Source organism: Falco biarmicus, chromosome 2, assembly GCF_023638135.1.
Source record: "Falco biarmicus isolate bFalBia1 chromosome 2, bFalBia1.pri, whole genome shotgun sequence".
Lineage (NCBI taxonomy): Eukaryota > Metazoa > Chordata > Aves > Falconiformes > Falconidae > Falco > Falco biarmicus.
Window position 1 is genome coordinate 2,610,227 of NC_079289.1, and position 24,067 is coordinate 2,634,293.

At 46.2% G+C, this 24,067-nt stretch overlaps 1 protein-coding gene across 1 annotated transcript; it reads left to right on the forward strand.

Annotated features, from left to right (window-relative positions):
• Nucleotides 1-1,741: 1,741 nt before the first annotated feature.
• Nucleotides 1,742-21,677, forward strand: RRM1 (ribonucleotide reductase catalytic subunit M1). Its single transcript, XM_056328990.1, has 19 exons — nucleotides 1,742-2,060; nucleotides 3,133-3,221; nucleotides 4,996-5,173; nucleotides 5,669-5,769; nucleotides 6,427-6,486; nucleotides 7,824-7,863; nucleotides 8,830-8,992; nucleotides 9,577-9,718; nucleotides 10,368-10,451; nucleotides 11,080-11,241; nucleotides 11,834-11,913; nucleotides 12,406-12,607; nucleotides 14,074-14,223; nucleotides 15,955-16,176; nucleotides 16,589-16,665; nucleotides 17,561-17,696; nucleotides 18,949-19,044; nucleotides 19,899-20,087; nucleotides 20,429-21,677. The coding sequence occupies exons 1-19, from the start codon at nucleotides 2,042-2,044 to the stop codon at nucleotides 20,615-20,617; spliced, it is 2,379 nt and encodes a 792-aa protein (XP_056184965.1). The 5' UTR covers nucleotides 1,742-2,041; the 3' UTR covers nucleotides 20,618-21,677.
• The last annotated feature ends 2,390 nt before the right edge of the window (nucleotides 21,678-24,067 follow it).

Genomic DNA, 24,067 nt, shown 5'->3' on the forward strand with positions numbered 1-24,067 from the left:
ATTGCTAACTGCCATTTTTTCTCTGAGCCTGAATGGAACCAACACCCTCATGTAGGAAGTCACAGTGGCCCATCCAGAAGAAATAAGAACTGAATTTCCAGCCACTTTGTGCCACCATAGCTCCTGGGATCTCTTTCTGAGACTCACAAGATTAGCTTTGGCTAAAGGGTAACTTGCACATTGGATGATGATACTCTCATGGTGCAAAACCTGAAGTTTCCGGTGCGGTGCCATACTCGCCTCTGCTTCCCCTTTCCCACTTGCAGAGATGAGGCCATGCAGCGTTAAGCTGCTCAGCATTGTCGCCTGCAGGTAGGTGTGCTTCTTGGGGTGGTTGAAGAAGCACTTCACAGGCTCTGTGCAGAAAAGGAAGATCCTGTAAATGATAAATGCAAGATATTATCGTGCCACTCAGACTCAAGTGCCACAGCTGCTGGTTGGCTGCTGGTTTCCAAGACATTCAGAGCAGGTTAGCAGAGGAACTACTGATGTTTTGGGTTGGATTATGTACATAAACCTCAGCACTGCTTTGGGTGCTGCTGCCGGTGAGCCCTGTCTGAACACCCAGGCACTAATGTGTCTGGTTCTGGGCTCCCAGTTCAGGAGAGACAGGGAACTACTGGAGAGGGTCCAGTGGAGGCTACAGAGATGATGAAGGGTCTGGAGCATCTCCCTTAGGAAGAAAAGCTGAGGGAGCTGGGGCTGTTCAGCCTGGAGAGGAGAAGACTGAGAGGGGACCTCATCAATGCCTACAAATATCTTAAGGGCGAGTGCCACGAGGAGGGGGCCAGGCTCTTCTCAGAGGTGCCCAGTGACAGGACAAGGGGCAACGGGCACAAACTGTAACATGGGAACTTCCATCTGAATGTGAGGAAAAACATCATTACCTTGAGGGTGTTGGGGCACCGGGACAGGCTGCCCAGAGAGGCTGTGGGGTCTCCTGCTCTGGAGCCATTCAAACCTGCCTGGATGTGAGTCTGTGCAACCTGCTGTGGGTGAACCTGCTGTAGCAGGAGGTTGGGGAGGTCTCCAGAGGTGCATTCTGACCCCAGCCATGCTGTGATTCTGCGATTCCCTTGCCGCTGCAAGGAGCGAGCACTGCAGAAGATGGTGGATGCCCACAGGAGAAGGCTTGCCCTCCTGAAGCACAGGGGAGGGTGACCCTCATCAACATTGTCAGTCCTAATGTTGTAAGAGCAATTATAGTTTTCTTTAACATCCCAGAAGGTCTTTGTGGAGGGATGTGTGCCCTTGATGTCACCCTTAGCTGGGGCACCCACCGCTTTGGCTGGGAATGGCAGCTCAGCGTCCCCCGCTGCCGGCCTTCAGAGCCCTCCGGGGACTGTGTGTCCCCCAGAGGCATTTCTCCTGACAGGGCCAGCTCCCCTCCTGCCCATGGCCCCAGCCTGCTGGCAGGAGAGCCTGGGCTGGGTGCCATGCTGGTGCACGGGCCACCATGCCCGTACAGGCCTCTGCCCCAGGGGGGCGGCGTTCTGTGTGGGGTACAGGCAGAAAGGGGGTTGGGGGCGACCGCCTCTCGTTCCGAAACTGGGCCTTGCTTTATCATAATTGTAATTGCTATTGTTGCTGCTATATTGCTTATCGCAGGATGAGGGCGTTTTGTCCCTTGGCGGGCTCCATACGTCCCGCCCTGGAGCCGGCGTGCACCGCCCTTTCCCGTCCCACCGCCTCCTGCCGTGGGAGGCGGGCCGTCGGTCGCCATCTTGGAAGCGGGCAAGCGGGGTGTTGTTCCCCGGCGGGGTGGTGTTTCCCGGGAGAAGGGGTCGGGGGAAGGTAGGGATGGAGGAAGGGAGGAGTCTGCGCTAACGGTGAAAGGCAGCGCTGAAGTCGTTGGCGGTGGGGGGAAGAGCACAAAGACGGAGACAGTGCCCGGAGGCAAGATGTCGCCCTGAGCCTCAGCCGGAGGGGTGGAGCGCTACGGCGGCGCAGCGGGGTCAGTGCAGTTGGCGGGAGCGGGAAGCGCTTGGACCGCGCTTGGCGCTGAGGAGCCGTTGAGAGACCCGGGACGCCGACCGCCGCCATGCACGTCGTCAAGCGGGGTGAGGAAGAGCCCTCCGCCGTGGAGGGGCACCGGCCGGGCACGGGACTTCCCTCCGCACCGCAGGGGAGGGGATGGGGTCGCCCCTCTCCTCTGGGGTGGGGGTCTCTCTCATGGCTCCGAGTGTAGGGGGGTGGGGTAACTCCTTCTGCTTTGGGGGGGTCCTTCTCCTCGCATCTGGTGCGAGGGGACGGGACCCCCTCTGCTTTGGGGGATCCCTTTCGTGGCGCCTGATGTGAGTGGACACTGGATCCCCATGGCTTTGGGTGGGTCCCTCTAATGGTGTCTGGTGTGAGGGGATGGGACCCCCTCTGCTTTGGGGGTCCTTCTTCTGGCACTTAAAGTGAGCAGATGGGGACCCCTACTCTGTTTTCAGAGGGTTCCTCATGGGATGTGGAAGGATGGGATCCCCTGTGCTTTGGGGGCAGCTTGCATGGCACCAAGAGTGAGAGGATAGCACCCCATCTGCATTGCAGGGACCCTGGAGTAGTGAGGAAGCTCCCCCAATGACACTGAGAGTGAGGGGTGAGACCCCTCGGTTTGCTTTGGGAGACATCCTCCACCCACCACGGCAACGTGGTCTGGGCTTGGTCCCCACACCTTTGATCAAAGGAGAGTGTTCGGCCAGAGGAGGAAACCCCAGTCTTTGGGGGACAGGGGGGCTAAGGTGGCCCTCACCTGGGTTCCCCATCTGCAGCGGTGGTCCCGAGAATTGCATTTATGCAAAGTTTTAGGTGTAGTGGGGTGGGAATTTCTTGGCCCTGTAGCGGGTAGTTGTACCCCTCTTGAAGTGGTGGGAGGTCCCTGTTTTTCCTCACGATACTGAGACCTGTGCCTCTGAGTGAGGGGTCCCGTGTGGAGTAGATCATCTGCAGCAGGAGCATGCTGGGGTGGAGCGGTAGTCTTGGGCCTAAACAGAGAACATAAGCGGGTTGTCCTTGGTGATTCCCATCCCAGGCTTCCCTAAAAGAGGGCTGGCCTCTTGTGTGAGGTGCTAGGTTAGGAGGATACTGTGCTTAACTCGTTCTTTATTGTAATGGGAGCTGTTGTGATCTCAACCTTTTCTCCAACAGATGGACGTCAAGAGCGCGTCATGTTTGACAAGATCACGTCGCGCATCCAGAAGCTTTGCTATGGCCTCAATGCTGACTTCGTCGATCCTGTGAGTCTGTCCTTTTTCCTGCTGTCCTGTTCCCTGCCCCTTGGGTGATAGCTGCTAAAAGCTGACAGTGGTGAGCAATTGTTACCCAGCTCTTCTCCTTGGCAAAAGCCAGCCATGGCAGCCTGCACAGGAATTCTGGGCAAATGCATTCACAATGTGTTTCTTCTAATTGTTTGTGTTCTGAGGTTTTTTTGCTTCACAGGTACAGAGTCTGAGGGTGGTGGGGAGAAAAATCAGTTTACCTATTGTAAATTGTTTTTACCTTAGACGTTGAAGCAATTTAGCTTCTTGTGCTTAAAAAAGAATTGTTGGTTGCTCCAATTCACATATTTTGGTTTTGGTACACTGCTCTCTATTTCAGTCTGCAAATTCTGAGCAATACTATATGGAAAGTAGCTCTTGATCTTCTCATCATAAAATAAGGTGCCCTTTCTGTCTGACAATATCCCCCTGTCATTATAGTATCCCTACTTTGTTTTTTCGAGCTGTGTACGATTTTGAGTGCATGTTGTAAGCTTGTTTGAGTGCACTTGTGTAAGCTTCTCCTTCCAAAGCCTGTACAGAGGCTGACTCCCTTGCGGATCCACCGATCTCTGTGAGACTTTTTTTTTTTTTTTTTTTATTACACAGATGTGCAGACCCAGTGTGTTCATTCTGGAGTTGTCAACTTAGGCTTTTCACATCTCTATTGATCTATTTTCTTAAATTGCATCTGTAAAATATCTTGACATTCATTCTGCACCAGAAAGTAGCGCTCTTCAGCCATGGAGAGAGAGCAGGAGGAGGAGCGTTAGTGACTTGATTACTGAAACACAAAGTATACTGACTTGATCTCAGTGACGTAGGACAGAAGCAAGATTCCTATTCCTCCTGACTCTTAATAACCCTGTCTTAATAATGAAGCTAATCTTACACAAAGTGCCGCATTCTTATTTAGTCTGCAGTAGTGTGTGACATCTCTTCCTGGAACTGAGTTTCTCCTTTTGGACTTGGATCTTCTTGTGCCAGGTGCTTTACAAGCCAATGCTAGAAATCCCTGACCTCATGTGCTTACTTTCAGAGGGTAAGGTTTGAAAATTACAGGTCCTGGTTTTGTGAGGCTGTTGACAATTCCAGCACATTCAGCAGTTACCACGCTAGATCAGACCTCCCATCTCCAGTATAGAATATACTCTTCCTTGTAGAGATCAGTGCTAAATGCTTGAGAGAAAAGCAGAACATACTTTAGAGATGGTAGATGCAAAAGTCTTCCCACAAAAGGTCCTAACTGGCAGATGAAGATGAATTTAAGCCATGAAGCAAAAGCTATTGTATCCCTTCCAGGCTTGGTTTTTTTTTTCGTTCTTGTCATGAAATGATTTTAAACATAGTGCTTCCATGTCTCAGAAACTGATAAAGTCAAGCTTCGTCTGGAGTTTCAAAACTTCCAAGCAAGTACTGTTTTAATCTCACTTTTTTCCGTATGAACTTTGCTGCTACTCTATCCTAGCCTTCAGGAAAGTGCAGAATAAAAACTGTTAATGATTCTGGATTGGCAGTTTCTGCTTTCTTCACGCTTTCCTCACTCTCCCTTCTGCCCCAGTATTATTTTGAAATTTTAGGAGTCAGTACCTCACCGAGAGGGTTTGGTATTTTAATTCACTTTTCTATTCAAACAGGGTGAATGGTACTGCTTATAGTGAAGCACATCTTACATCTCAAATGGTTGAAACATGAGGATTTTTTTTTTTCCTCAACAACAGGTAGCTAACCTCTAGAATTTTCCTTTTTTCAGGCCCAGATCACCATGAAGGTGATTCAGGGGCTGTACAGTGGTGTCACAACGGTGGAACTGGATACACTGGCTGCTGAAACGGCCGCAACCTTGACCACCAAACACCCGGACTATGCTATCCTGGCAGCAAGGATTGCGGTGTCCAATTTGCACAAAGAAACTAAGAAAGTATTCAGTGGTAAGTCTCTTCAGGGGCACTTGCATAGCAATTAGTCAGAAAGGGAGTAGGAGTTTCAGGGGATATAAATAGGGAAATCTCTTTCTGAAGCAGAAGTTACTAAGTACCCAGGCTAACTAAAAATGCCATGGAGATGGAAAACATGAGTCTTAGGCGTGTCACAAGGAATATGAAATTGCCTGTTTTGTGAAAGGTATCTGTATAAGTAGATTGATGAAAAATGTAACTGATTGAAATTAGGTTGCACCCACTTTCTTTTCCATTTGTTATGTGTTATAAATTCTATTAAAAAAGCATTGTAAGAGAAGTGCATTTTTAAAGTTAACAGATTAGTAATAGTACTGAGCAAATAGAACAAAAGTTTCACGCTTGTAGAGCTGGAGGGCGTTGTTTTAGAGGATGGGTAGTCCTGCCTGTTAAATCCTTAAAAACAAATGGCAGGTGATGCATATATGTGTGTGGTTGTCCTTCTTTTTAAATACCTTTCTGTTGCAGATGTGATGGATGATCTCTACAACTACATAAACCCTCACAATGGGAAGCACTCACCAATGGTCTCCAAAGAAACTCTAGACATAGTTTTGGCCAACAAAGATGTATGTAATGGTTTTTTCACTTTTTCACTTTTTCAGTTTTAAAAATTCAGTGAACTAGTTCAAATAATTTATTTTTCTTATTTTTTAAGTGAGCCATGTTTGCTTTAGGACAGAAAGACAATGCAGAAACCAGTGCAGGTGGTAATTGCACTGTTTTGGAGAGTTTAAAAGAGAGGATGTAGGAATTTCCTTCATGTAAGGATGTTTCTGAATTAGAATCTTCTTGGTTGTCCTTGTAGTCATGATCAGCGGAACCGATTAATTTTGAGGAAAAGTACCTTTTGATGTAGCAATCTGTTTTGTTTGCACAAAAGGGAGAGTTGATGTTTGATTTCTGACTTCAGGTTGTTTCAGGTCTTTGTGCTTACGAGGAAGTCACGTTTGTATTTTCATTCTATGTTGTGTTTCTTAGTGTCTAGTTAGATTTCATTAAGATGTAGCCAACAATTGTGCATTATACTTGGAAAAAATTTGTTAAAACTGTGCATTTGTTGTTTCAAGCTAAGTGCTCTTCCCTACTTTATTCCTCTGATGTGATGTCAGTTTCACTAGATCTTTGAGGCCAGAAATGCCAAACAATGATAGCATTATTATACCTTAACGTGAGGCACAAAAAGGCTGTAAATGTAAATTTTTCTCTGTATTATTTCCTTTCAGCGCCTGAATTCTGCCATTATCTATGACAGAGACTTCTCCTACAACTATTTTGGTTTTAAGGTAAAAAGCACATTACTCATGATAATGAAGACAGCTGTTTTGATACTGTCCTGGAGCTGAGTCTTGTGGGAAGAGTGAGAATAGTTGTGGAACCATCTAGATTTGGGCAAGGAGGGCAAATGGAGTAGGTGGGACGTTAATGAGTTTGTTAAAAAACGAAGAGTACCTGCACAAAGCAGTTGCCTAACTAGGTGAATCATGTACTTTCTTCGTGGCCTCATTGTGTACCCTTGGCTGCTGTAGTATTTTAACTCTTGGGCTCTAACTGTTTCGCAGTAAATAGCAACTGAATGTTGTTGAAAGCTTCCCAGCTCATGCAATTCCTCAAGGAAGTAATCTAAATTTTAATAAACCAAAAAAGGGATTTTGGGTTTTCCCCATTGTTTTGTGTAACAGTTGTTCTCAGTGTGTCATCCCACGCATTTGTCTTCTTCCATGCTGCTGGCACATCTCTCCGACAACCGGTCCAGTCTGCTGTGCCCCCACCATCTGCTCCTCCTGCTCCCCTCACAACATACTGTTCTTTGCCTAGTTGTTTTAGTGTGCGATGCAGTGGGCTCTCTGGAGAGTTAGCTGGAGAGTATTTCACAATTCCATAGCACTGGGTACTTCAGGTAGTTCTTGTGAATCTAAGAACTGGGGGTCTTCCCCTAGAGTTTCCATTGACACATCTGATATGGTGCCTTCTAGTCTGGGGGAAGTAGTCTGCAATGAGGAAACGTCTAGTGCATGTCAAGAGCAGAGCAGCTGTGGAAGCAGCATAGGCAAGGACGGAAGGAGGGGACCTTGAATGGGTGTGTGTGTTTCTATATGTATATAGGTATGAAATTCTTGACATCCTCTAATTACTGATGTAATCCAAGCTTAATCCAAGCATCTGCTCTAGTTGCAGCATTGCCATATTTCTAATTTTGTGTGTTCGACACCCAGCACTGCAGACTGTGATACAGGTTGTCTGGAAAGCATTCTTGTGGCACAACGGACAATACTTTAAGAAGGGACAGGGTTGTGGAGAACAAGAACTCCCTTTTCTTCTACCCTTCATTCACTGTGCGTTGAGAGGTAGCGGTGAATGTTGCAACTGCACGCACTACTACCACTCCATAATCCAAAGTATAGACTCCTCAGTGTTGGAATCTCACAGTGGACTTCTGTTTGGTTTTTTTTCAGTCATTAGTCACCTAATACCCTATGTCATTAACAAGAGGGGGACTGGAGTGCAGGGCTGGTGCTTCTGTTGAAGCCCAGGTTAAGGAGCATGAAGATACTTAAGTTTGGAGTTAATAGGATTTTTTTAAAAACTGTCTGTCTACTAAAAATCATTCCCTCTTTTTAAGACTCTAGAACGTTCCTACTTGCTGAAAATCAACTCAAAAGGTAAGAACTGTCTGTATCAACTTAAAATAGTATTTAAAATCAAGACCATGCATGGCTCAGAGCAGGGGTTGAGGAGGTAAATAGGCTACCTCACAGCTTTCCCTATAGCATTCCGGTAAAAGCACCATGTACTGTTTTTAAAAAAATAGCAAAACATTCGTAGTAGGTTTTCTCTGGGCATGTGCAACTTCTTTCCTTAGGCTAAGAATCTAGCATTTTTTTGGTGGCAGTGGTATGCTTGCAAGGGGAACAGCTGATCATTAAAGAGCAGCACTGTGGCAAATTTACTTGAGTGTTCCAAATAATGGCAGTGTGACCTGGACAGCTGTACTTCACCTCTCTGTTCTAAGGACCTTTGTGCTTTGAAAGCTACCTGTTATCTGGGATGTAGAAGATGAAGCAGGTTGTGTCCCGCTGTGGACTTGTTTCATAACGCTAAGCACTTTCTAATAAATTTAAACTTGAAAGAGCTACTGGGCTATCTGTGCCAGTTATTGCAGGTCCTTAGCATGAAAATCCTAGGACACCAGAAAGATGAGAGGTTAATTGTAATATAATAAACTTAGCAATTGGATGCAGGTTTGGATATTTGATTGGATTTTAACTGTTAGTACAGCTGTGTGTTCGCTTCTCTGTGTGCCCCATGAGAACAGTCACGTATTGGAGCAGGTTGTTGAGCGGGGTTATGCGGTCCTTGTCCTTGAGTTTTGAAAAACTCTGCTGGGTAATGTCCTGAGCAGACTGCTCTGACTCTCTCAGCTGACTGTTCTTTGGGCCCGAGATTGGACTGGCAACCTCCTGGAGTTCCTTCCAACCCGGTTTATTCTGTGATTCTATGAAAACTATGGCTCTCAAGTGGCCCACTGCATGCTGTTTGTAGCTTATTGCCATGACCTCTACGTCTGTCTGTACCAATAGTAAATGTCACACCGACATTCTGTTTTCTTCTTTGCTTTTTGCATTCAGTTGCTGAGCGTCCTCAGCATATGTTGATGAGAGTATCGGTGGGGATCCACAAAAATGACATTGATGCTGCAATTGAAACCTACAATCTTCTCTCTGAAAGGTGGTTTACCCATGCCTCCCCCACGTTATTCAATGCAGGTACCAACCGGCCTCAACTTTCCAGGTATCTTTGGCTTTCAAGTTTGCTTAGTGCATAACTGGGAGAAGATAAAGTTTTGGAGATCGGGTCTGTTCAAATGAAATAGTTTCACATCTTCTGAAAAGAGTAGCTGTGTTTTTGTGATTGTTCTATGAAGTTTTGAGAAGTTGCTGTCAAATTTAACCTGTTACCTAGTGTAGTCTTTGGGGAAAAATACATAGGTTTCTGTAAGCTTCTAAAGCCAATGGTAATGTTTACATGACTATATTTTATTTAAAAGGTACCTATGTGCGTAGTCTTCTGTAGATTACAAAACAAATCTTGGTAATTGTTTTCTAAAACCTTCTAAAAGTAGTAAGCATAACTGAAAAGACTCTAAAAACCTTTTGCTTCAACAACACACGTTTAGGTAATACAACTATTGCTCATGATGTTTTTATAAAACTATCCTGTATTCCACTTTGCAACCTATGGTTTTGCTTCATTTATTTGCTTTGCATAGCATGTTAAAGATTCAGTGTTTACCTGTGTTTTACTGCAGCCTCGGTGAAATACTTCTTGACTTTTTGTTTTAATCTTTGTATGCTAAAGCTATTTGTTTTCATTAGTTGTTTCCTGCTGTGCATGAAGGATGACAGCATTGAAGGAATCTATGACACTCTCAAGCAGTGTGCACTGATCTCAAAGTCTGCTGGTGGGATTGGCCTTGCTGTGAGCTGTATCAGAGCCACGGGCAGCTATATTGCTGGGGTGAGCGTGCAGATGGTGTTCCCAGCAGAGGTTAACCTCTTGGTTTCAGGAAATCTCTGTATTTTGGTTGCCAAATCAATGCTGCTTCTACCAGTCAGTTTAACACAGCAGCTTGTCTAGCTCAGTAGTCCTTCCCTTTCCAGTATGCTCTAAGGCAAAAAGGTTGGTTTTCCTTTGTGTTTTGGCCTCCTAATAGAAGTCCTTCTAAAAAGAGGATCTTATTCCACTGTTTGATCAGACAATTCCAGCTTATTTATGTATGAGCAACCTAGAGATGTACTTAGAGACTTGTGCATTAGCTCTTTTCCTTTTTGTACGTCTTTAACTGCCCAAGATCATCTCTGAATGTGTGTTTGGTTTTTTTTGTCACAGCATATGTAACCTCTGCAAACCTCTAGATTACACAGTGTAGAGGAAGAAGTTAGGAGGTACATCTTTTTAAACTGTGGGACCAGTAGCCGATATATATATTTTTGTCTATTGGTAAAAAAGGTGTGGGGAAGGGAATACCAAATAACTGATGGGGGTGGTCAGTCCCTAGCTTTCAGCATAAAAGTTTTGCAGACTGCTGGAAGACATACAGAAAATGTAGGCCCATCTCTTCAGGCAGCTGCTTTTCAGTATTGATGGTTTTCCTGTGCCTCTGCAGACAAATGGAAATTCCAATGGGCTTGTTCCAATGCTGAGGGTCTACAACAACACTGCTCGTTATGTGGATCAAGGTGGAAACAAGGTACTGGCTTCCCCTTAAATTGAAGTCAAGAAGGGAACCTCAGGTCAGAGAGGGAGGTTCCACATCTGTAAAGGATTGACCCAGTAACATCAGTGAGTGATGCAGTGGTTGTAGATGAAACACAATTAAAATAGGGCATTTCCCCCCCTGGTTGACATTCTGGTGTTCCCCTTTCACTATGCATTTTATCCTGCAGGTATGTCTTTTGGTATATGCCCGTACATGATACGCACATGTTAGAGCAGCCTCTTGCACTGGTTGTTAGTCAGTCCTTGAATGCCCTGTAGTGAATTAAGGCATAAGGCTGTAGAAAGCTTCTTGATCCTTTGTCTTCACACAGTCCAATGGAGGCATGACACAATAAGTAAATCCAAGATTTATCAAGCTCTTGTTTACACAGAGGATATGTATTTTTGTTACTAATAATTTTTATTGAGAATCTGGAACTAATACCGTGGCCCAGTTGCAGTAAGTGAGAGAACAGTAATGCAAAAAATACTGAAATTGCTTTAATGAGAGTATAAAACTCACCTCCAATTAGTTTATGGTATTGTGTGCAGTCGGGAGCAGTGCAGATTTGCTTTCCAAGGGCAATGTGTTCTGATGTTGACTATGTTTTATGTAACAGAGACCTGGGGCTTTTGCCATCTACCTGGAGCCATGGCATTTGGATATCTTTGAGTTTCTTGACTTAAAGAAGAACACTGGGAAAGAAGAGCAGCGAGCCAGAGACCTTTTCTTTGCCCTCTGGATTCCTGATCTCTTCATGAAGCGAGTTGAAACCAACCAGGTAAGAAGCTTGATTGGTGCAGAATAGGCCTGGTAATGGAGGAACAGGTGACCAGCCCTGGGATGGAGTTCATGAAAGGTTGCAGAGCTGTCTTCCTAGCAGCAAAGGAGCTTCTTGAAAGAGCTGCTGCACCATATTTGAGAAGTAGGCTGTGTAGGTAGACAGTGGAGTTGGAGAACTCCAGTGGGATACTTTGCTTCGATGTTTAGTCTGGCAGCCCATGACTTATGTACTTACACTATTACATTAAATTTTTACTCTGGAATTTTCTTAAAGCATCAAAATCTTCTCAGTAAATTGATCTGCTTATGATGGCTTGTGTTTGCTTTAAAACAGGTTACGTCTTGAGAACCAGTCCTTTCAGGACTAAACATGCAGTTTGGTCATAACTATTTGTATCATTCCTTTTTAAATCTGACTAGTCTGATAAAACACCTTCCCCACGTCTGCTGGCAGAGTTGGTTCCTGGATTCTTAGCAGGGGAAGTGTAATTTGCATGTTCCTGTTTACAGCAGGATTTGTTGATGAAGTTGTATGCCTTTAGTTAATGAGGTGCCTAAAGATTTTCTCTGAATGTTTTTCCTTCTTACAGGACTGGTCCTTAATGTGTCCAAATGAGTGTCCTGGCCTAGATGAGGTTTGGGGAGAGGAATTTGAGAAACTATATGAGAGGTAAGAAAAGTGAATAGACTTTTAAGTAGTAGTCACCCATTCACAGAACTGTCCTTGGAGTGTGGTGTCTGGGAGCCAATGCACGGGTTGGTGGTGGTGGCTCGTAAGTGGTCAGTGAATTCTGTTATCAGATGGTAAAAGGGCAAAGATGGGGAATGTCTGCTTACTGTTTGCTTCAAACTCTGACCTGCTGGAGATAGAACGATGTATGTATGATTGTTTTAGCTTGTTAAAGGGAAATTCTGAAGTGATCCCCGCTTAATGCGGTCGATGGCTTTGTTTTGAAGTAGTTGCGTAGGATGTTACAGTGAAAGATTTCTGTTTTCTTTAAACAAGGACAGTCTTGATACCCTGCTGATACTCTTCTGGCTAGTTCAGAAGAGAATGGGGTCTTGCCTGCCTGAGAACCTGATGTTGTGTTAAAAATTACTGTCTTTCACTGCTGGTTTTGGAGAGCCTGGGAATTATTAAGCAACATTTGTCCTCTTGCAGTTATGAGAAGCAGGGCCGTGTCCGCAGAGTGGTGAAGGCCCAGCAGCTGTGGTACGCTATCATTGAATCACAGACGGAGACTGGCACACCATACATGCTCTACAAAGACTCTTGCAACCGAAAGAGCAATCAGCAGAACTTGGGGACCATCAAATGCAGCAATCTGTGTACAGAAATAGTGGAGTATACCAGCAAAGATGAGGTAGGTGGAGAACAGGAACTTGTAGTGTTTAGGAAAGCTGTGCATGCTCTTGTTGCAGGTTTCTAGAATATTATAAAATCATGAAATGGTTTGGGTTGGAAGGGACCTTCAAAACCAGCCAGTCCCACCCCCTGCCAGGGGCAGGGCCCCCTCCCCCCAGCCCAGGCTGCTCCCAGCCCCGTCCAGCCTGGCCTTGAGCCCTGCCAAGGATGGGGCACCCACAGCTGCTCTGGGCAGCCTGGGCCAGCGCCTCGCCGCCCTCACGGGGAAGGGTTTCTTCCTCATGTCCAACCTAAATCTCCCCTCTCTCAGCTTCAAGCCATTCCCCCCTGTCCCACCACTCCCTGCCCTTGCCCAAAGCCCCTCCCCAGCTTTCCTGTCGGCCCCTTCAGGCACTGGGAGCTGCTCTAAGGTCTCCCCGCAGCCTTCTCCTCCCCAGGCTGCACAGCCCCAGCTCTCCCAGCCTGTCTCCATAAGGTAAGATGTATCTGACTGTTGGTTGGGGAAGGGAACAGGTAGCTAAGAAAATTCTGGGAATGTTTCAACTGAAGTACTTACAGCTCTTCCACTAACTGTGTGTGGGTTTCCCCTCCCTTCCAAGTCCCATGGAGGATTTGGTATAAAACAAGATACCCACTGAAGCGAACCTCTGAAAGTGTGAGGGAGAAGTGAGCTCTTTGGCTTGCTGGTAGCTGATGTAAGCATCTCTTCAGCTAGTGATTTGGTAAAACCATGCCTCTCTTACCTCCAGGCCTATGTATTAGTAACAATTCCCCCTGAGTTCCCTATGTACTACCCTAATCTTGGTGCTCTGTGGATGTGTTATGTTAGCATTGTGAACAAAAAAGAAAGGCCAAGGAAGAACATAGAAATGAGGAGTACATCATTGGGAATTTCTTGTGCAGTAAAGCTCTTGAGGCTGCTGTAACTGAGCATATCAGTTTCTACTGCCTGAGCCCCTAGTAGTTCTTTAGTTCACGCTTTTTGAACTACTCAGTATTCATAAAATCCTGAGTAGTCTAGAAGAGGTGGAGAGTCATCTTGCCTGCCTGCACTGCGTAAGAAATCGTAGCTGACGTCTTTCAGTTCTTCTGGGATTGGAATTAATGTTCATGTTAGAAAATGCCCTAATATTCAGATCAGCTGCAGATTCTAGTAACAAAAGAAATCGTTAGGCTTCATTTATGTAAGGATGGCTTGCAGGCGATAAGATTGACCAGGCCAGAGAACTGAATTTTTATTGTGATACTGACTTCTACTAATGCTTTTAAAATTGTTGTCACCCCTTTTTAACAACTCGTAAGATAACATGGAAACGAGGAGTGTTTTTTCCCCACCTTATAGGTTGCTTGATCCTTTTGTTTCCGTATAGTTTGGATAGAGGGTGTGTTCTGGAACTGAGATTGTGGGTTTTTTGCATGGGGTGTTTGGCTGGCATGCCTGTTTTCACTGTTTTCTCTCCACAGGTTGCAGTTTGTAATTTGGCCTCTATAGCCCTGAACATGTACGTCACTTCAGAGCATACGTATGATTTCAAGAAGCTAGCTGAGGTCACTAAAGTTATTGTCCGAAACCTGAACAAAATCATTGATATCAACTACTACCCTGTGCCAGAGGTGAGTGCAGTGCTGAGCTGATACAGGGCTGAAGGCATGCCAAGTGTCTGCTGACAAAGGGCCCGCTGTTCTGTAGCGATCCCAGTTCAGTCTTGGGCGGAAGCAATCAGTGAGGGATTTTGTAAACCTGTTTTGGCAAATAGTTGGGAGTTCCATGAACTACCTGTTTGCATTTGTGACCCCTTGTTAGTGGCTTCTTACGCTTTAACCCATAATGGTTCCTTAGCAAAGGAGTTGTAGAAAAAGCCTCCCCTTGAGATGATTCTGCAGTTGGAATTTTTTCATGTGTGAGGATTTCCATAAAGCACAGAACAGCACTAGGAATAGACTGGAAAGCGGAACAGAGAAAAGAGTGCTGGAAAGATCCCAAGGTGTAACTCGGTCTTTTTGGTTTTATGCACTTTTGGAGGGTGCATAGGCTGCTTTCTGGAAGGAAAGTGGGGAGAGAGTTGGCAATTGTTGAAGAGGAATGGGAGCAGGGTTTGTTGCATTGCAAGAACATAGAAAGGCAAGCGGCAGAGCTGGGTGTTGGAGGAGGAAATAAACAAATACCCAAAGTGTGAAGCCAAACCTGATGAGGATCAGATTTTTCTAGCGTATACAATTTGAATGCATGCGTTTAAACAAGGCTTAGTGCTGGCTGCTGCACTTGGGTCACAGCAACCCTGTGGAATGCTACAAGCTTGGGGAGAGTGGCTGGAAAGCTGCCTGGGAGAAAATGGATGTGAAGATGTTGGTCGACAGCCTGGCTGAACATGAGCCGGCAGTGTGCCCAAGTGGCCAAGAAGGCCAACAGCATCCTGGCTTGTATCAGAAACAGTGTGGCCAGCAGGGCCAGGACAGTGATTGTCCCCCTGTACTCTGCACTGGTGAGGCTGCACCTCGAATATTGTGTTCAGTTTTGGGTCCCTCACTACAGGAAAGACATGGTGGTGCTGGAACGTGTCCAGAGGTGGGCAACAGAGCTCGGGAAGGGGCTGGAGCTCAAGTCTGATAAGGAGCGGCTAGGGGAGCTGGGGTTGTTTAACCTAGACAAAAGGAGGCTCAGGGGGAACCTTCTCGCTCTGTACAACTTCCTGAAAGGAGATTGTAAGCAGGTGGGAGTCAGGCTCTTCTCCCAGGTAACAAGTGACAGTACAAGAGGAAACAGCCTCAGGCTGCACCAGGGAAGGTTTAGACTGGATATTAGGAAAAATGTCTACCCTGAGACAGTTGTCAAGCACTGGAACAGGCTGCATGGGGATGTGGTGGAGTCACCATCCCTGGAGGTATTTAAAAGACACATAGACGTGGTGCTAAGGGACGTGGTTTATTGGTGGACTTGGCAGTATTAGGTTTACTGTTGGACTCGATGTTCTTAAAGGTCTTTTCCAACCTGAACAATTCTCTGATTCTGTTCTATGAAATGTCTTCACGGGCCTGTTTTTCAGAAAGTGCTTAGTGTTCACTTCTATATCATGGCTTCCTTTGTCAGGTTGAGCAGTTAAGGTTGGTGATCACTTCTAACAAAATTAATTTGGGTCATCAAAGTCTTGCCCCACCAAACAGCAAACAGTGGGGAACTGGGCAGAGTTGAAAGGCAGGTTGTTGCAAGAGAATGGATGGCTCAAAAGTTAAGGCAATGGTATGGATGAAAAATTCCTTTCAGAGGTCCTTTTCAACCTTATTTATTCTATGATTCTATGTAGTTGTGCTAAAGGTAATTATTCTCTTTGCTTGAATGCCACGCAGGCTGAACGTTCCAACAGACGCCATCGTCCCATTGGCATTGGTGTGCAGGGCCTGGCAGATGCTTTCATTTTGATGAGGTACCCTTTTGAAAGTCCTGAGGCCCAGCGCTTGAACCAGCAGATTTTTGAGACCATTTATTATGGTGCTTTGGAAGCCAGCTGTGAACTTGCCAAGGAGCAAGGACCGTACGAAACGTATGAGGGTTCTCCCGTCAGTAAAGGAGTAAGTACCAGGAGCTGTCGTGTGTCAGTGCCAAAGCTATGAAAAGCAGGTAATGTGACTGTGCCTGGCCTTTGACACAGAAGATGTATGACTGAAACACCTTAGGCTGATAATGTCACAACGGTACAAATGGTGCTTGAGTTTTCCTCCACAATACGGCTTCTTAAGTGCAGTAAGAAATGCGTAAGTTAAACTGAGGTGCAGAGAGCAATAAAAGAAAAGCAAGGCTCATCCTGTGTTGGCTGTCGTCTTTAGCACAATTAAAAGATTGAGTGTAAGATTATGATAGAGGAGCTTTGCTGAAGCTGAATTGTAGAGAATAGTTAATAGGAATAACAGGTCATTTTACAATGTGATTTATAGTGTGGAGAAAAGAGTGCAGTCTAATGTGGACAATACCTGTGTTCTTCAGATTCTTCAGTATGACATGTGGAAGGTCACCCCATCTGATCTTTGGGACTGGAAGGCTTTAAAGGAGAAGATTGCTAAGTGAGTAGTCTTACACAGTTTGTATTAGATGTAAAATACATTCGTTGTGTTCTGACTAAAATCAAAAGGGCAGAAGGGTAAAAATGGTCCTATGTGTTTTGCCCCAGTAGATCTTTCTTCAAAACTGTTTTGTGGATGGCTAGCTGCTTGCTTTTTTTTTTTTTTTTTTTTTTTTTTTTTTCCCCAAGTCAGAGAGAGCCCACCCCCTAGACTGGTTTAGGTGAGCTCTTACTTCATCTTGAATGAATCAGCAGAATGGTTTGTGTACCTGTTAAACAAATGTAGTGATGAGTTGGGACAGTGTCAGTTGGGTTTGGGAGCTCATGGAAAAGCTCTTTGGGAGCTGACATGGAAAAGCAGCTGAGCCTTGAACATCCTGAAGATTGTTAAATTGTTAAAGGAATTGTTAAAGCTGAAGTGCCTGTAATGAATTTCTTCAATTTGTATGGCTCTAATTTTAAAATTCAGTAAATCTGTCTCTGTCTTGTGTATGGAGAGTTCTCAGGCTCTTCGTGGGCTGCTCGTTTTGGTTTTGCCTGGGTGCTGTGGAGTTGTGGAGTGCCTGACAGATTTTTTGGGGTTTTTTCCTCTGCCTTTTCTCATGACTAAATAATTTGGGAAAGCCTCTGATTAAAGGCAAAAATAGCTAAGGCTTTAGTTACACTTCCATGTTGACCCACGTTACAAGTTTAGTGGAGCTTCCTTTTTTTTTACTGCAGGTAATCTGAGGGTTTGCAGGCTACTGAGAAGTGAGATTTCTGAGCGTGTGAGCCCAGAGTTCCTTATACTGGCCCTCTTGCTCTTTGCAGACAGTATATAAACTCTGTTGTTCTTGGGTCTTTTCTGTCTTGTCTCACATGGTCGAAGCTTTCTAACTCTTGACTATTGTTATTAGATATGGTGTCAGAAACAGCCTTCTCCTTTCTCCCATGCCAACTGCTTCCACTGCTCAGATCTTGGGCAACAACGAATCCATTGAGCCCTACACCAGTAACATCTACACACGCAGAGTCCTCTCAGGAGAGTTTCAGGTATGTTGTGTGAAAGAGCTTTCCTGTTTTCATATCTTTTATGACTTTCGCTGCTTAGGAAGACAAGATGGAGGCCACACACTTGGTAACTGTTCAGTTGGATGTTTATGTTGAAGGCCAAAAGCACCAAGGGGAACGTCAGGCCTGTACTACATACTGTAGTAGTACAGTTTTGCTTATTCCACAGCAGTCATTGTGGAATACTCAGAATTGTAAAGAAGTGCTGCTTTTGACTGGAAAAAACCTTTATGAGGTCTTCAAGATGGCCTGCAGGAGAAATTGCTAAACGAATGATGATTACTAAAGTTATTGAAGGGACATGCATGCTATGGGAAGAGTAACTGAGGCCACAGTGCTGCTTTGCACAGTCTTGAAGAAAGAGCTGTATTGTATGTAAAGTGCTGAAGAGATCTGAAGAGGTCATGTAAAAGCTTTGCAGATGCAGAGGGGTCTGCTGTTCAGGAAGGAGAAACAATATGAGTTCTGGAGGCTGGAATTAGCAAAGACCTCTATGTGAGGCCAGGGGAATATCTAACTGTTGGGGGGTCTGGTCTGTCCGTCCCCTCTGAGGTGTCCCCTCATCGATGTTAGAGAAAGCACTCCCATTTCCTCCTGACTGCAGGATCAAATCAGGCGTGTGTAGTGAGGTCAGAACAACAGGTTTATTAACCTGCTCTGCAGGTCAGGTGCAGGGCTGCTGGACAGTTGTCCCCAGTCCCAGCAAGCAAAAGTTCACTGTTTTTTCTTCCTAGATAAACAGCCTGCACCTCTTTTGTTCTTTCCCCTTCTGACCGCAGTCCTAGTGATTTTACTTATTTAGTAATTCAGGTTGTGGTCAGCGGCCCTGGTAAACCCAAATTTCTCCCTTTCACATCTCTTGGCGTTCTTCATGCGGGGGAGTTTCATACACTGCCCTTTCTCGTTTGTAATGTCTAGTAGCTTCTCCCATTACTGTCCTACTAGTTCAGCCCCGGGCTGGTGCCAGCTAGGCATTGCAGCCAGCCTTCTGTTGTCATCTGCTGTGGCCAGCAGCATCTCACAACTGTTACCTTGTTTTAACCTGGTGCCTAGTCTGGCCTCAGTGCTGACTGACAAGTCAAACTTTGTCAGTACCATACAAGGTCTTACTTAACCATTTACAAACTGCGTGCATTGGATTTGCCTCCTCTGGGAAGGTGTAGCTGCACCATAAGGTAGGGCGTATAGATGAGAATATACAGTGCTTTCATTCTTTGGGCTTTGCCCCTTGCAGGTGGTGAATCCGCACTTGTTGAAAGATCTCACAGAGAGGGGCCTGTGGAATGAGGGGATGAAAAACCAAATCATTGCCCACAACGGCTCTATCCAGGTACGTGTGAGAAACAGGGAGAAAAGTGCAGGGACTCAACTAGTCTGTGAGGTGCTGGCAGGGGGGCTGTTTTGCTGCGGAGTGCTTTTGAGGTCTGCTGTATGAGTGACTCAGCTAGCCTGTGGAGGAAAAGCTGCAATGTGTGGCATTTCCATTAGAAATACGAGGGGATGTGCCTGAGCTCAGCGATAATCTGTTCCTGCTGGAGCCTGCCCGTGTGATCGAGAAGGCCAATGGAAATGTGCTGGTTTGCTAGAACAAATACTGAGTCAGGCTGCTTTACTTTAGGCAGGTTCTGCAAATGTTTGGATTCCCATTTATCATAAAGATTATAAAGGGGTAATTTTGTAGCAGGGAGTAGCTGAGTATGTGACATCCAGATCCAGAAGTTACATGTAGAAGTCTGCGTGGGATGAATCATTTATGCTGTGGAGTCTGAAATGCTACTGTGGCTGTTACGCTTGGTATCATGCGTGCTAACAAAATGCGTCCACCTTGAAGTTTGAGGGAGTACTAGCTGTTGGGTTGCTTTTTGTAAGACCTATTCAGGGCAAAACAGTAATGGTCTGTTTGCAAACAGCTTTTTCTCTCAAATTTCCTGGAAGAAGCTGTCCTCTTTCAGCAACTGAGGTTTCTTTACGCTTGTGTGCTTTCAGAATCGGGATGCTTGGATTCAGTGATAGAGTTGGGCTGTAAAAAGCCTTAGTTCTGGTCAGGACTGCTGAAGTTTCAGCAATTGGTGAAGAATCCGATTTATAAAATCAAATAGTATTTGTTAAATTTTTTCAAAAAAGTGAACATTTGGGCTGTCACTGGTTACACTGCATTGGAAAATTCTTCCCTCTTCCTTTTAGAATATACCTGAGATTCCTGATGACTTGAAACAGCTCTATAAGACAGTGTGGGAGATATCCCAGAAAACTGTCCTCAAGATGGCAGCAGACAGAGGCGCTTTCATTGACCAGAGCCAGTCTCTCAACATCCATATTGCAGAACCCAACTACGGCAAACTCACCAGCATGCACTTCTATGGGTGGAAGCAGGTATCTGGGAGGGGTGGGTGGGAGGCGTGTTCAGAACAGAGAGCAGATGCAGGCTGCTAAGTTCTTTCATGAAAAGTTGGTCTCTCTGATTCTTAGAAGGGTAAACGGCTGTTTCCTTCCATGAATCTGGTGTTACTAGTGGAACATCTCTCCAAAGCAGTAAAGCTGTGGATGCTTGTAGCGTTGCTCCCATTAGTCCTGGCTACTGCTAGATGTGACTCTGAGGCCAGTACAGCGGTATGGGCTAAGGGAGGTCAGCCTCAGCAGTTCAGAGTTTGGCTGTATTACTCGCCTGACCTCCAGCTGATTCCAGCTCTTAGACTCATGCTTTTGCTCTGCAGGGTCTGAAGACTGGCATGTACTATCTAAGGACAAAACCAGCTGCTAACCCCATCCAGTTCACTCTGAACAAAGAGAAACTCAGAGAGCGAGAGAAGGCCTCCAGGGAAGAGGAAGAGAAGGAGAGGAATAAAGCAGCCATGGTGTGTTCCCTGGAGAACCGGGATGAGTGTATAATGTGTGGCTCCTAATGGATCTACCCTGCAGTACCAGCAAAGCCATTTCACCTGCCTGGAGTCTTTCTAAGATAGAAACAACTAGTGTTACTTCAGGATGTAGTGGCTTGCTGGAACTATGGCAGGGAGGGGCAATCACAATAGTGTTGTTGTAGCTTCCCCATCCACTTGGGGGTTGGTGCACAGGTATGGATAGGGTGCATGAGAAGTTTGTATATTGCTTTTGTAGCTGAGCTTTCTGAAAAGTTAAGTGTTCTTGCATGGTTTTACATTGAACCCTATAGGCAGGACTTCTGAACAGACAGGGGAAGTGCTAATGGCACTTACCTTAAAGATCAGTCCTGGGGTCTTCAGACAGTTCTTTTCATTTACTAAAAACTGTTACTTGTGTCTTCAGAGAAAGAAGCAGACCTGAATGGTATTTTTTTCTTTTCTGTGAAAGACAGGCAGCAAGAAAACATCCCTAGGCTGGGTGTGTCGTATGCTTGCTGTGCTGCCTGTCATGGCAAAGGAGCAATTTATGTTAAGGTTAGAAAGCTGGAGTGTATGCCCATCTGCCAATGAGACCCTTCTCCCACCATTTCTTACTCCTTGTCCCCTCCTGTTCCCTTTTCAAAAAGCTTTTTCAAGGAGCAAACTGGTGGTAGGTGTGTTGCTGCCTGGAGAGTTCATCTCCATCCCAGCCTGACAAGGCAGAGCATTGCACTTGGTAAATACTCCTTTTCAGTTTTGACCAGGGGATGGCAGAACTGTTGCAGTGCATTTTATTTTGTATGGAAAACCTACTCTTAATTTATCAGTTTTCTGGTAATGGGCTTCCATGCTGCCCTTGGCTAGAAGGCCTTCTGAAGCACACACACAATCTTTTTTTTTTTTGGAGAGCTACATTTATCCACCGCAGCTAGTTATTGGATCTTTTCGAAGTAATACATTTTTACTTATCCATGTACTTAACTCCCTGCTCTAATGCGATGGGGCTTCACCATTCAGTTCTTAAATATTTATTGAATTCATGTACCATACAACTAACCCTTTAATCCAGCCAAACTCAATAAAATGTGGAATGTGAAAGGAATGAGCAGTGGTTTCTTGGGAATGGCTTCTTTGATTAAAAATGAATTGTAGCAGCTGGAGGCTGGTGCCTTGTTTGTGAGCCCTACACCTCCTGCGCACAGTTCCTTCCAGAGAACTCTCTGAAGGCTCTTGTTGTGTAAAACAGAGCATGTAAGTGGAACCCTGTATTTGCTGGGGCAGCCGTGCTTAGCTCAGTAGGGTGTCTCTTGTTTTGTGTCATTTTGAAGACTGGAGCTTAAGGTAAACGTGGAGGGGCTGAACTAGTTCCCGTAACTTGCAAAGGAGGTGTGTCGAGGTCATGGCAAATCTGGGACTGTGCTAGAGGTGAGGCTTGAACCCTTGCATCTTGTTTTTCAGTCCACCACAACATATTTCTTCTGCTTCTTTGTCTTAGAAGTTTTTCTTATAAGGCACCACTGCACATATGTTGGGAAGGGGCGCTCTCTGCTTCCAAGGGAAGGCCGTTGTGTCTGATCACCAGTCCTGGTGGCTGTGCCACCCAAGAAATTTCACCAGAAAGACTCTGAGGTGACAGGGCCTTTTGACTACAAAGATCCTCTTTCCGAGTGACTTTTGGGAAGTTCAGAAGTTGCAAGGCCTGGGGCAGGGTTGATGAAGAAGCAGAATCCCTCTGGCAGAACATGCTAACCTCACCTGTCGGATGGGGCAGAGAGAGTTTAGTGAGAACTGAAAAATTATGTGTTGGGGTGTCAGCAGGTGTGTGGGGAAGGCATGGGCTGGCAGCAAAAATCTGCTGAGGAGCTGCTGTTGAGACCGTAATGGATGGGTTTGGGGAAGTTACAAAGATTCTTGTGCCTGTCTGTTCTCACTTACTCGCTGGAGAACTTCAGTGGGATGGATAGGGTGCTTTCCCCTCTGCTGCTGCTCCTGCCCATCTCACGCTGCCCCAGCGTTGCTCAAAGTGGAGCATGTCTTCTGCAGCCAGGTCAGCAATGTGCTGTCACTCAAACAAGCCTTTGCTGATTGAGCATCATGAGGTGAGTTCTTGGGAGCGGGCGTAAGTGGGTAATGCACTGTTACGGCTTCCCTGTGTAAACAGGAGTAGCTCCCAGGGGACCTTGCAGTCTTGTTCTTGTAGTATGCTTTTGCTGCTGCTTCTCTCTGAGACACTCCTAAACATGAGTGCTGTTGAAATCAGCACTCCTGCCTGATCTGGTCTCCTGGGGAAGAGTGAAGAGGGCGTACGTTCCCTGCGACACAGAGAGGCAGTTAGAGAGGAGCTGGTGGGGGCAGAGAGCTGCACTGAATGCTGATGCTCCTTTTGGGGTGGGGGGAGTCCTTGGGAGCTGCCATCTCTCCTGTACGCAGTTTGCCCTTAACCACTGCCCTGGCTACTGTTTGCCTGGCCTTTGGGCGCTCTCCTGCTGCCTGCATTGTTCTGGCAAACATTTTTTATTTCCTTAAAGGTCAATCAGATGTTCTAGTTGCTGTTTCCTTAATCCTCCAGCTGCTGTCCCTAGTCAGGGAAGCGCTCTGTCATTGCTTGAGTGGGGTCGGTTTTTCTCAGTTCCTTTTCTGAACCTTTTCGGTTACTTCTGCTGCGGTTGGGCTAAAGCAACACCAAACAGACTGTTTCCCTCTCGAACATCTCCCTGCTTGACAGCAAGGTGCTGCTGCTCTCTTATGAAATAGCTCTGAGCTGCAGAGAAGGGAAAAAAGAAAAAGGGAGGATTTAAATGCTAGAGATGCAGACTGGTGGTGACTTGACTGTGTGTGTCTCCTGGAGCTGGGGGAGAATGAGGGAAGCTAATGGGGTGATAGCGGTAACGCGCTGAGCAGGGGCTGCCTGGTGGGGTCTGTGGGAGATCCTGAGGAAAGAGAGGCTGCGACCTTTCCTGTCAGCCCTGTGCACGCTCTAGCCATGGTCCTCTCCAGACAGCCAGTGCTCGCTGCCCTTCTGTCCTATTAAATATGACGTGGAGGTGGTGAGACCACCTACGTATCTCTCCCTGAGGCCGTGAGGGCAGGGATTGCTGCCTGCCTTGGCCCAGAGCGCTCCTGGGGAGGGACTGTGTCTGCAGAGAGGCAGCCTGGAAAGGGAGCGTGCCTCTTGCTGGTAATGGGACACTGCAGCCAAAAGGTTTAAATCCTAGAACAGAATCACAGAAGGGTTTGGGCTGGAAGGGACCTTCAGGACCACCCAGTCCCACCCGCGGCCAGGGGCAGGGCCCCCTCCCCCCAGCCCAGGCTGCTCCCACCCCCGTCCAGCCTGGCCTTGAGCCCTGCCAGGGATGGGGCACCCACAGCTGCTCTGGGCAGCCTGGGCCAGCGCCTCGCCGCCCTCACGGGGAAGGGTTTCTTCCTCATGTCCAACCTAAATCTCCCCTCTCTCAGCTTCAAGCCATTCCCCCCTGTCCCACCACTCCCTGC

Coding starts and splice junctions, on each gene's coding strand:
- RRM1 (XM_056328990.1), top strand. Junction 7,864..8,829: donor GCTGAAAATCAACTCAAAAG/GTAAGAACTGTC, acceptor TTTTGCATTCAG/TTGCTGAGCGTCCTCAGCAT. Junction 16,666..17,560: donor TTAAAGGAGAAGATTGCTAA/GTGAGTAGTCTT, acceptor TATTGTTATTAG/ATATGGTGTCAGAAACAGCC.